General features: G+C 40.2%; 1 protein-coding gene across 1 annotated transcript in view; it reads right to left on the bottom strand.

Moving 5' to 3' along the window:
* Window positions 1-554: 554 nt before the first annotated feature.
* Window positions 555-13027, bottom strand: part of LOC126637142 (protein mono-ADP-ribosyltransferase PARP8-like) — a gene marked incomplete at its 5' end in the record, with an annotated part of 88481 nt that continues 76008 nt past the window's right edge. The window contains 5 exons of the mRNA XM_050310077.1: window positions 555-723; window positions 3109-3176; window positions 6472-6567; window positions 6665-6718; window positions 7852-8371. Coding sequence (XP_050166034.1) covers window positions 555-723; window positions 3109-3176; window positions 6472-6567; window positions 6665-6718; window positions 7852-8371 — 907 coding nt within the window. The remainder of the gene's footprint in view (window positions 724-3108; window positions 3177-6471; window positions 6568-6664; window positions 6719-7851; window positions 8372-13027) is intronic.

Genomic DNA, 13027 nt, shown 5'->3' with positions numbered 1-13027 from the left:
GCTGTGACCTGGCACCAATCCTTTGCACAACAAAGGGCATAAGACCTGTGGTGTTAATAAGGTGACCTACCACTCACAGACACAACAGGAGCAGATGACTCAGCAGGAAAACCCCAGACTATCAGGCACATAGACTGTAAGGGTAAAAAACCACAGGGATTCCTTGGTTCAGGGTCCCTTCCAGGAAACACCAAGCTCAAGCTATATCTGTGTTACTGTGCCATGATTAAATTGCTCTAAGGATCCAGAGGTCTGAGACTGCTATGGGAAATCTGGTCTGACTCTGTGAATGTGGTATGTGTAGGGACTCAAGTGGGGCACCCATCAGCTCACTGGAGCCACCCGCTGCAAAGGGGCTCCAGTCCCAGCTAGTTAAACTCTTTGGTGGTAGGAATGTGACTGCCAGAGTGCCTCCTGAATGGTCAGACAGGAAGGTTTCCTTAACAAACTAAGCAGATCACCTTGTCATAGAAGGAGAACAAGTCAGTCAAGTAAGACCTGCCTTTCATAAACCCATGCTGTCTCAACCTGATCCCCTGGTTTTCCTGTATGTGTCACATGATGGCACTCAAGATGATCTGCTCCATGACCTTCCCCAGGACTGAGGTCAGGTTGACAGGCCTGTAGTTCCCCAGATCTTCCTTCTGACCTTTCTTGTAGATGGGCATCACATTTTCCTGTTGGAGGTTCCCCACGAGAGATTTATTCATGGTGGAGAAAAATCTCTGAAGAGAAAGAGAACTGAAGAAAAAACAGCTTTGGAATGCAGCTAAACTACTGGACAACAGATAACTTCCTACCTCAGAGACTGCTTTTCATGTTATAAAAATTTTATGTTTATTCAATTAAGTAACAATGTTGTTAGAAAAAACCTTACTTTGTATGTAATCTGCAGTTTCAATTATTTAAAGTCCTGTCCCTATTTGCTGATTGTAACCCCTCTGCTTATTGGCTCCTACTGGTTAAAATTTAAAGCTTTTCCCCTTCTTTCTATCTCTTCTCACCCATATTTGGATGTGTTTAGCTCAATTTCTCCATTTATAGACATCCCCTTGCATGAAAACTCCCTTAATTCCTCCCAAATTCCACACATTCCATGCTCTACCACATAAAAGCTAGTTTACCCCTGAAATAAAAAAATCGTCCATTTTGTCTTCACTGTGTGTGATTTCTGTGCAGAGTGGACACACGGTCTTAATATTTAGGAGGTTTGATAGCTTTCGTCTTCGATATTTTCCAACTTTCAGTCTCCTGGGTCCTCCACAGTTGACCAGAACTGCTGGTAAAGTGATTAAAAGTGGTTTGGTGAGCTCTTCTACCAGCTCCATCAGTACTCTTGGGTGGATCCCATCTGGCACCATGGACTTGTGTGGGTCTAAGTGGCATAGCAGGTCTCTAAACATTTCATCCTGGATTATGGGGACTTCATTCTGCTCCCCATTTCTGTTTTCCAGCTCAAGGGGCTGGTTACCTTGATGACGTCTTGTTATTAAAGACTGAGGCAAAGAAGGCATTAAGTACCTCAGATTTTTCCTCATCACTATATTTTTTGTCACTATCTTTGACCCCACATCCAACAAAGGATGGAGATTCTCCTTGGCTCTCCTTTTGTTGCTGATGCATTTGAAAAAACATTCTTTGTTGTCTTTTATGGCAGTGGTCAGATAAGTTCTAGTTGAGTTTGGCCCTTCTAATTTTCTCCCTACATAAGCTCACAACATCCTTGTAGTCTTCCTGAGTTGCTTGACCCTTCTTCCAAAAGGTGAAACACTCTTTTATTCCCTGAGTTCCAGACAAAGCTCTCTATTCAGTCAGGCTGATCTTCCCCTCTGGCTAGTCTTTTGGCACATGGGGACAGCCTCCTCCTGTGCCTTTAAGATTTCCTTCTTAAAGCACGTTCAGCCTTCCTGGACTCTTTTGCCCTTCAGGACTGCCTCCCAAGGGACTCTCTCAAGCAGTTTCCTAAACAGACCAGTCTGCCCTCTGAAAGTCTAAGGCAGCACTTCTGCTGACCTCCCTCCTTACTTCTCTGAGAATTGTAAACTCTATCATTTTGTGATCACTATGCCCAAGATGGCCTCCGACCATCACATCACCCACCAGTCCTTCTCTGTTCACAAACAGCAGGTCCAGCAGGGCACCTTCCCTGGTTGGCTCACTCATACGTGCACATTTCAAATTGCAATCTGATTGTCAGCCCTCTCTATCAAGTGACCCAGAAGAAGAATGATTTCAAATGGGGTCCTGAGAAATGACAAGCCTTTGAAAAAATCAAACAGAAGATAGTTCATGCAGTAACACTTTGACCCATCTGGACAGAGCAAGATTATCCCTGGAAGTGTTCAAGTCCAGGTTGGATGGGGCTCTAAGTAACCAGGTCTAGTGGAAGGTTCCTTTCCCATGGCAGACGGATTGTAACTAGATGAGCTTTAAGGTTCCTTCCAACCATTCTAGGATTCTATGATTTCCAGATGTAAAAAATGTGCTCTACACTGGGGAGAATGGCCCTACCTGGAGTGTAGGAGCATCTAGACAGACAACACCAGCCACCTGGATGATAAAAGAAGAAGAAAATACTAAAGAAAAAATATTGTGGTCCTGAGTGAGCCAGAGCTAAGATTAGTGCATGTGAAAAGAATCACAAGGTCAAGCTGGAAAGCCACTTGAGGTGTGATCGTTCTTTGCAACTGAAAGCAGTCAGGTGGGCATGTGTGGTATGCGTGGGGATAAGAAACATCTGTCCTGCCTTGATATTCTGTATATTATATGGGGTAGTAGAGTTATGAGTTAGTTCTGTCTGGACAAAGTCTGTCTCCACTTGGATTCATTCGCCTCACTGTAGCCTCTGCCAGAAAGCAGCAGGGAAGACTCAAGGTCAACCCCTCGGCTTTTGGAGTCAGGGATACAGAGGATCTGAAGCCTGCTATACTTCAACTGAAAAAGAGATACTGGCAGCTTGTGAAGGGGTTTGAGCTGCTTCAGAGGTGATTGGTACTGAAGTATAGCTCCTCCTGGCACCCTGGTTACCTGTGTTGGCTTGGATGTTCAAAAGGCGGGTCTCCTCTGCACATCATGCAACTGATGCTACATGGAGTAAGTGGATCGCACTGATCACACAATGAGCTTGAATCGGAAATGCCAGTCTTCCAGGAATCTTTGAAGTGATCATGGACTGGCTAGAAGGCAAAGATTTTGGAATGTCATCAGAGGAGGTGACACATGCTGAAGAGACCACACTGTATAATAAATTACCAGGAAGTGAGAATCACTATGCCTTGTTTACTGATGGATCCTGCTGTATTGTGGGAAAGTATCGGAGATGGAAAGTAACAGTATGAAGTCCCCTACAACAAGTTGCAGAAACTGCAGAAGGTGAATGGAGTCACTTTGCAGAGGTGAAAGCTCTCCAGCTCGCTCTAGATATTGCTGAATGAGAAAAATGGCCAATATTTTATCTCCATACTGATTCATGGATGGTGGCAAATGCCCTGTGGGGGTGGTTGCAGCAATGGAAGCAGAAAAACTGGCAGTGTAGGGGTAGACCCATCTGGGCTGCTGCATTATGGCAAGATATTGCTGCTTGGCTGGAGAACCCAGCTATGAAGGTATGTGACATAGATGCTCATGTAGCCAAGAGTCGGGCCACTGAAGAACACCAGAACAATCAGTAGGTGGATCAGGCTGCTAAGATTGAAGTGGATTTGGATTGGCAAGTTAAGGGTGAATTATTTCTGCCTTGGTGGGCCCATGATACCTCAGGCCATCAAGGAAAAAACCCAACGTATATGTGGGTTCATGAGAAAGGGGTGGACTTGACCATGGACACTTGCGGGGAGGCAGGGGGAATGAGTGTGATGGTTTTGATCTAGGCCTTCCTGGTAACCAGTTTGTAACCAAGGAAGTGGCCAAGTACCCAGTATTCCATACGATTTTTACGTAAACCAGAGTATAAATAAGTTGGAGATTAGAGACCTCGCGCTCTTCCCTTTCAACGAGGTTCAGGAGCAGTGAGTCCTTGTGTTGGTATCGCTTATCTAAAGCTGAGACCTGCAGCGACCGCTGGCCTGCCATGTGGGGGGTTCAGAGAGTGCTGGCTGTGTCTGCCAATCCTGCTTTTCTAAGGGAAGTGGTGAGATCTGTTTTGTTAGTTACTAGTATAGTTCTTGAGTTTGATCGGGTATACCTGTTCGGTGTCCCTTTTGTTCCCTTTTGTCCTTTTTTTTTCCCTTTCCCTATCCCTTTGGGGGGGGTGGATTCCCTTTTACTGTGTATATAGCATCTTAACTGTATATAACTGTAATTTACGTAAATATATATATTTTTATATAAGCAGCTTGACTTTGGGTTCTTTAATTTTTATAGTTTTTTTTCTTTGCCCTAAGAGGAGAAGGGAGGGGGGAAGGGGGCTGCTGTCGTGACTTTCGGGCATTTGGAAGGGAACCAGGTCCAAACTATCACAATGAGTGAGCAGCTTCATGGTACCTAGTTGCTGGCTGGGGTTAGACCATGACATGTGACCTATGGAAAAAGACAGGCATCCAAGAGTATAAAACCATATGTAAATTGAAATATATATTAAAATAACCCACACAATACTGAGAAGAAATCTTGTGCTGAGAGAGACTGATTTAAAGATACTGCATAACTAAGATAAAACATAGCCTGTAGAGCAAATCTTCAGAAAGAAAAAACTTTATCTCACAGTTTCATTTGCTACCTTCAGCTGTCCTGAGGATGAGACATCAGAATTATCCAAGTCATTAATAACCAGCACAGAAATTTACACACTGGTATAAGAGTTTACAGGATTAAAATAATGTACTTATTGTGTGATGGCAATTGTTGAATTTTTTAAACTGCATTTCAAGACAATTAATTAAACTACAGTATAGTTCAGGAAAGGTGTCAGGCTGACATACTGGAGGATTAGAGAATCAAATAAAAGCAAAAAATTTTCTATGCTTTTATAAATTCATATGCTTTCTTCATTGTTTAAAAAGAGGTCCAGAAGGTAGAAGGGAAACTCATAATTAAGGATACATACACCCAGACATGACCCTGTGTGCATCTATGTGGAGGAACTATTCGTTAAAGGAAGAGACTGTTGAACCATCTAGAACTGTTTAGTCTGTGGCATGTCTTGTGATGCAACCAACTACAGATAAAGCCTATCTAAATAATGCCTTTGAGATATGGATGTCTGTAGAAAATGGGATTAAGACACAGAATCTAAAAATATAGGCAGACTGTAACAAGGTTCTGATCATTATGAAATCTGATGAAGTTACTGTGGTATCAAAACCTTTAATACTCTAAAACTCTTTATGAAGTCTAGGAATACTGCATATGGGATCCATTAAGTGATACAAGGCTAGATCGCATATAGCCTTACCTTAAGTGAAACCCCCCTACATTCTGTTTAATAAAGTGCTGTATTTCTAAAATCTGCTGTTGCAGCAGTATTAAACATAAAATGCTCTTTCAGTAGGGTCATCCTTTATTCCCTTTACATGCATCATATATATGTATGTATGTGTGTCTGCGTGTGCATCTGAAGCATGTAAATAAACCCTAAAATTGACTACTTTAGGCTTTCTCTGTCAGAACTCTCAGCATAATGAAGCATAAATTTCCTTAAGATTCTTTGGCAAACTCATGCTCTATTCAGACTGAGATCCTTTCTCTCCTACAGAACTGCAAACTCTAATGGTTCTATATTGTTTATTGAGTCATTCAAACATACACAGAGCATGCTAGATTTCTTCCTGCTATCTCCTTCTTTCTAGGTTATATAAGGACACCTTTTCATTTTTGCATAGTTTGCTAGGTTATGCTGCTTGCAAAGGCACTGATGAACATGTAATTAGTGACAAACATGTTTGCACTTTGTTTTGAAGGACTGACAAACTCTCAAACAGATGACTAAACTGACCTCTTTTTAAACTGAAGACAGAGGAAAGTCATTCTGAGGGATTTTGATCTCTGAGGTGGGAAAGCAAGAAGAATTATGATTTTTTAATTTAGAGCAGATGACTTTCCATTCTGTTTTCTCTTAATAGTTCATCATGTGAACTGGAATAAATCCTACTGTTTACTTTGTCCTATGGATGACAGATAAAACCCAATGATTTAAATTATTTTATTATCCAAATTTCACAGATTATTCAATTTGCATTATCCTGTCACAGGTAATATGCATAGCAGTGCATTCAAAGATGAACTGGTGCCTTTTCTATATGCTTCTAATAAGGACTTAGTTGCTCATAAATCTGTCAGAAAAAACATGGGTTTAAAAGGTACATATGAGCTTGAAGGGGCAAAAAACCACCTAATATGGTTTTCAAAATTACAGAGGTTTAACCATGACTTATAATGGTTTTAATTGAATATGTAGATGCTTTTGCGAATCCTATTAGCAGCCTATTTACATACCCTGCCTGAATTGTTTATGCCAGCAAGCATACCACTTACCCTCAGCATAGGGCCATTCTGGAACACATGGGGTTCATCACAGACTACACAGTATTCATTCAATACCGGTATCCGCTGCTCAGCAAATTCAATTGTCTGGGAACAATGAAAATGAGAAAAACAACATCTGCTTAAAAATAATTAAGCTCATGCTCCACAGTGTTTCATAAATGGATAAGATATGACATCCTACCTGCACAAGAAAGCCACGGTCTTGTACCAAAATGCATTTTGCACCATAATTTTGCTGCAATGAAAAAGGTTAAGGGAACTTCAGTGTTGATAAACTAATTAGAAGGAATTTTTTTGCATACCAATATGTTAAACAATATTTGCATCTAATAAGATCTGTCATTTACATAAACCAACCATTTCAAATCATCAAACCTTTTACTGTTTGGTGAGTGTGGGGTAGATTTTCAACATTTCTTTTTCGTTCCTAAATCTGATGTATCAGTTTTGCATCTCAGCATCCCAAAACCTTTAATCTCAAATGGAAACACCAGGGTCTTCACTCCATTCTAATCAACTGGCATTTGGTAACTTCCTTTAAATTTTAACTGTGTATTGTCTGTTCAAATGGGCTATATGCTTAGGCTTGAGTGATTAATATAACTCTCAGAACAGCTGAAAATATTTTTCATTTAAATATTTGCTAAGATCTCACTTCTGTGAGCACCACGCTAACAGATGACTGTGCTCAGATCCCACTCAGATTCTTTCTGCATTTTTATTTCGATGTACAACAATTTAATTAGGAGGATCTTTTGTTATAGGAGTCACTAATGTACAAAATTCCCTCTGGGCTGATATTTATATCAGTCATCTCTATTTACAGTTTTTTGGGGTTTTGTTTTTGTTTATAGTCTTATTTTCTTTCATTTCTCTAATTCCAATGTGATGATGATCACAGCTGAAAATACCAGAAGGAGAGGTGACTTGGCACCCAAACAAACCAATGGACAGTTCCTTCCCTCACAAAGCAAACAGGGAAATGAGAAAAGACCTGTGTGATCAAGCCAATTTTGCAGCACAGAAGCTCACACTCTCCCTGCAACAAGAAAGGAGGCAGGGAAGGAAGTGGTTCATTGAACTTTTCCTATTGCCAGCAGTTGTACATTGTTGAGTTGTATCCAATGTGAGATGTAAGATCTCTGTCTTGACATAAGGAAATTATAACTTAAATATATGTGCAGGCACAGTTGCTTAAATCCTCCTTAAAAAACTGACTCCATTGCTCTTGTCTTCCAATATATTTAATATATCCAATATATTCACTGAAATATGTCCTAAACACTAATGTCTTTGCATAATAAGTATAATAGTACATTTGGAAAATAACTGGAGGAAAATGAACAGAATAAAAAAATTGTTACGCACAACAATTTGTGAAGGAGATGATGAAGATGATGTTAATGTCCCAATAAGCCCTGAGGTAAGAGAGAGACTCCTGCCCTCTGCTGTGGTGAACTCTTTCAAAGGCTTCATTTTGGATGATTTAGGGGCATTAGAGTAAGTCTTACTGAGTAATTTGTGGTTCTTCAATCCATCCAATTCTTCCATTCTAAGATTACTGGAGTGGGACCTGCTTAAAAATTTGTGGGGCTTCAAAGTGCTGTTGTGTTCACATTGAGGGTCCTCAGAACATGACCTACTTAATAGCATATGTGGCTTTAAAGTGATGCACTCCTCCTGCTTGACAACTGAAGAGCAAGAACGGTTCAACAGTTTGTGTGATTTAATAGCTATTGTCTGTTCTGCCCTAGCATCACTCAGCAACGAGCAGTCGAAGGTTCTGTGAGATTTTCTCAGTAGCTTGTGAGTTTTGGAGATCCTATCCTGTTCTGACTTCAGTTTTGATTTATTTTTACCACAACCAGGTGGAGGATAACTTGGTGACCTTAAAAATAAAGAGAAGACATAGTTGAAAAATAATCAGTCTTGTGCTAATCCAAAAAAAAAAAAAAGTCCAGATATAGTTACAAATTTTTAAGTACCACCTGTTTTTATGTATTTCATTAGTGATAAACACAGATCAACGTTAAAAAAAAAAATCAATTGTATGTAGGCCTAATTTCCTAATAATAGACATCTTACTCTTATTTGTACAAAAACCCATCCATTGAAAAGATGATTAACTACTTAAGACAAGTGAGAGCTATATCCTTACAGCTCTTTGTAAATACCCCTATATCTCAAAACAAACCAATTATTTAGATTATACTTGAAATGAAAACCACATATTTCACGCAAGATTATATCACATTTTTCTTATCAAAAACTACCTTTCATGCCATCATGGCATGATCCCATTACAGTTATTGTCTTATGGACATGACATAACAAATTTTATGTCCAGATCCAATGAGCAGTGAAACTTGCAGGCAGTAAATAAAATTTAATTCAACTGAAATGGGCATTTGAAAAAAAAAATCACAATAATCTGGGTGCTTTGTGGAAGACAATTGGATGCCCTTCTCTCCTGTTTTAGACAAACTCTAGCTCTGTAACACTAAAATGAGAATGTGAAATTATTGTCATGGTTTAGGAATGTTATTCTCCAATTTAGTACTCCCATTAAAACCACACACCCTTCCCCTCCCTCATCTAATTGGAGACACAAAAGGTAAAGATCACAGGTTGAGATAAGAACAATTTACAGGAAACAGCAATGAGATAAGAAAATGAACAGTAATAGCAACAATATTAATGACAAAGAGTATAAGAAAAGAAACCATTCACATGAACATCCCCCGTGCCTGTGCCTCGACCCCCATGGCTCTCCCCAGAAGAGAGTCCTTTTCCCCTGCCCCTGGCAATGAGGTGAACTGGTAGATCTCTGTGTCCTAGCCATGCCTCCTCCTGGCTACTGCAAAAATTAACCCTGTCCCAGTCAGAACCAGAACAATTATAAATGCAGAAATAAAGAAAAAAGTTTTTTCTGAAAGAACATTCACACGAACTGTAACATTTTAATGAGTTTCATGTTCACCTGTCGTTCCAAAGCAAGAACCAGTATCAAGTATGCTGAATCATTTTTCTACACTTTACAAGCAACCCTAAACTATGTTACCAAGTTATGACAGTGGAAAATGCATGTGGAGGTTACTGACTCACTGTTGCAGTTGGCTAATTACCATCCTTGGGTTGACAGGAGGAAGGTGTGGTGCTTTACAAAGCAAGAGAGGGTCTCTGGTTGGGTTGAGTGGTCTTTGGACAGGCACTGCAGCAGGAACAGCCAAATCAAGAGGAGAAAGACTTAACTGGCTTTTGTATGACCTTTCTGAATAAAACCAAACCCCAAGTTACAGCCTACACTTGGTAATGATGGGTGGCATGGTAGGGAATGGGTAAGTTTTCAACTTAAAACACCATCTTCCTCTTCTACCTTTGAAAAGAGAAAAAATCTTTTGTTATCTTTGACATTCCTCCCTGTCTTGGTTTAAATGACTGCCAAAGAAGGTGGAAACCTTCCTGGAATAGAAAGAAGACCTCTCCCTCTGATTTATTATAACTTTGAAATTAAGAGGCTTTCAGGTAAAAGTGTAGAAAAAGGAATGACAGTTCTTTACTAAAAATATATAGAACGAAAACAGAACAAACAACAACACAGTAACTGAAACTTTCAAACAATTAAGTACTACTTTCCCTTTCGGCAAAGTTATAACCACACCAAGCAGAGGGCGCTAGTGGGGTCTGGTGAAGCAAAGGCTGCAATGACTCATTTAAGGCCGGCAGGGGGGAGCTGTTGGGCTCCAGTGGCAGCAGGTCCACTGCATCTGCGGGAAACCAGTGTGTGAGAGTGATTCAAAGAAATCCTTAAATGATATGTAAAGTACACTTTTATTACGACCAGGGAGATGCAGGGAGTTTTACCCCCCCCCCCCTTCCCCAGTGCATTCTACCGAGTAAAGAAACACAACAGCTTTTTATACATTTGAAGGAGTGAGTTTCAAAATTATCTATCATATACACTCTTTACGAAGTCTGACTTATCTAAATAGACATTTGGTTGTCTAACTCCTTATTACTATAGAGTAGTTACATAAAGTTTTATCATTTCAAACAGCTTAGGTTTCCTCCACCCCTCTTCTGTCTCCCTTGAGATGCTACATGCTAGAAGTCTTTCCTGCTTTCCCTGACAGTCTCTTTTGTTTACATAAGCTAACTTTATCTTAATTGCCCACAATCTTCTTTCTTAATTGCAGCAATCTTCTTTCAAGCAGTTCCAATTTTGCACAGTCACACTTAACATAGCTAAATTTTACTAACATAGTTAAATTTTTATTGTTTTATCTTGTCTTTATTTCAATTCCCCCCTTTTCTTTAAACTAATGCAAATTCTTTTGCATCACCCTTTGTACAGTCCAGAGCACATGTATTTAATGCGCTATGGTCTTAATCCTCCATCACATCCATAGATTGATGATTGTAAGAAGGAAAGCTGCCAGCATCAAGACCAAGACAGGCTGGACCAGGAAGTTAAACAGCTGGGCTGCAGTGGGTGATTGTTTATTGGTTATTCCCAGAAATATGCTCCACCAATGATGTTCTCCAGTCTTTGCCACTTCTGTAATGATGTTTTTAATCTCTGTGGTGTCTTGTTTCACTTGCCACAGCATGCGACATGAAGTAGCATTTACCTTTTCCCTCACTTGTTCAACATCAGGATGATAGAGCATTTTCTGGAGGATATTAATGTCCATGCCTATTTGTAGTTTAGGCACTTCATGATATAACATATATTTATCCGAGACCAATTGCATGGTGGTCATAGGACCAGTGTAACTAAAGTCACATCCTATTATTTTAGCAAAACTGCAAACACAGAAGTTAGTACCATTAGTTAATTCTTCACAATCATCAATAATTATACTTGTGCAAGGTGTCGTGATGCATGCACATCCTTTGCTTACATAGTATACATGGGACTGTGCCTGTGTATTTGGGAACATTTCAAAGGTACACACACTATCTTCCGCATCTAAACATAAATCCTCCTTCTCTGTTATAGCATTTTAACATACATATCGTAGTTGTTCTCTGGGTATACAGGCTTCTGTGTTGACAGTTTGCCATCTCCCTATGTGTCTCAGTTTAAATGAGACACAAGTGTTTTGCTGAGTATGAGTTATGAGGAAGACCCAAACTACTCCCTCTAAGCAATTGTAAGTCTGAAATTAAAAGGTTCCATTGAGAAAAATGTGGAAAAAGGAAAAAAAAAAAGAGTTCTTTATTAAAAGATATATGTGTATTGGCAGAACAACGAAGGAACACAAATAAAACAACCAAACAATAACCCTATACCCAAAAATAATCCTCTTCAAAACAAACAAACAAACAAACAAAGTAAACAGTTCAGTTTGTACCCTTTGGTGCAATTCTAACCACAGTCAGCAAGGGGAGCTGTTGGATCACTAAAGATGCAGAACCTGCAATGCTATGAATCAGTCAGCAGGGGGTGCTGTTGGATCACTGGTGGTCGCCACCTGGCCGGGGCCCCGGGGGGTGTGCTGGAGAGGCCAACAATGAAGATCTTCCCTCCCCCTCACCAGGAAAAGGGAAAGAGGAGGTAAAGAAAGAAAAAAGTCCTTCCCAAGGGGAACTAACTCTGTCTTGCTGGCTGAGTCATATGGTGTGGCTTTCCCCTCTCCTTTGATGTGCACAAGAGCTGCTGCCAAAAAAATGGAGAAGGAAAGGCCTCACGAACAGTTCCTTGCCAATGAAAATCCAAGAAAAATTCCCATCTGGAAGCCAGGTCGAGAGTAAAGCCACCTCCAAGCTCCTGCCACCTGGACCTCATCCCAGCTCAGGCAGCAACAAACTCCTCCCCTGTTTCCCCGGAGAGGAGGAAAAAAAAAAAAATAAAAAAAAAAAGACATCCTCACCCCTCCCCACAGATAATATCTTGAGGGCCATCAACTCGGAATGTGGTTTTACCAACCACTTCTTTTGTGTTAGTTAATGACCCAAACCACAGTCAACCTGCCTGTTCAACATCCCTTTCACACCGTGAGCAGGGGGAAGGGAAAAATTCCTGCTTAGTTTCCCAGAACAATCAAAACCATGGCACTGTGTCCCTGTCATAGCTTCCCCAGACATTATGTCCCATCAGTCTAATTACTATGCCCCGGTGTATTGTTCCTAATGCTAAGACAGGAAATATAGTCTGTTCTTTTGCCTCACAGATGGTAATCACATATGCCTCTATCTGCTCCTGCTTTGAGTTATATGTGAAGTTTACTAATTGCCACCATGCCTGATGTTCTTTCTCAAATTTGGTTGTGGTGTCATTTCTGGATATGATCTCTCTTATTTCTTGAGGTAAAATTCCTGATGTTCCTTTTCTTATAACTCCTGCAACTATGAATTGTATCCATTGCTGGGTTTGGATATACTGTATTGCTTTTGAGACATTTTTTTGTAAACATCCAAAAACATTAGTCACAACCTGAAAATCTTCAGATGTGTGTTTAGTTTACAAGATCATCAAGTCTATAGTAAGAGATTGTGTTTCAGCTATAGTCATTAATGATAATCTTAGTGGCACCTCCAG

The sequence above is a fragment of the Myiozetetes cayanensis genome, unplaced genomic scaffold (genome assembly GCF_022539395.1).
Source record: "Myiozetetes cayanensis isolate MyiCay16 unplaced genomic scaffold, myiCay2020 scf144, whole genome shotgun sequence".
Lineage (NCBI taxonomy): Eukaryota > Metazoa > Chordata > Aves > Passeriformes > Tyrannidae > Myiozetetes > Myiozetetes cayanensis.
Note: the sequence above shows the minus strand (reverse complement) of the source record. Positions and strands in the feature narration are given on the sequence as shown.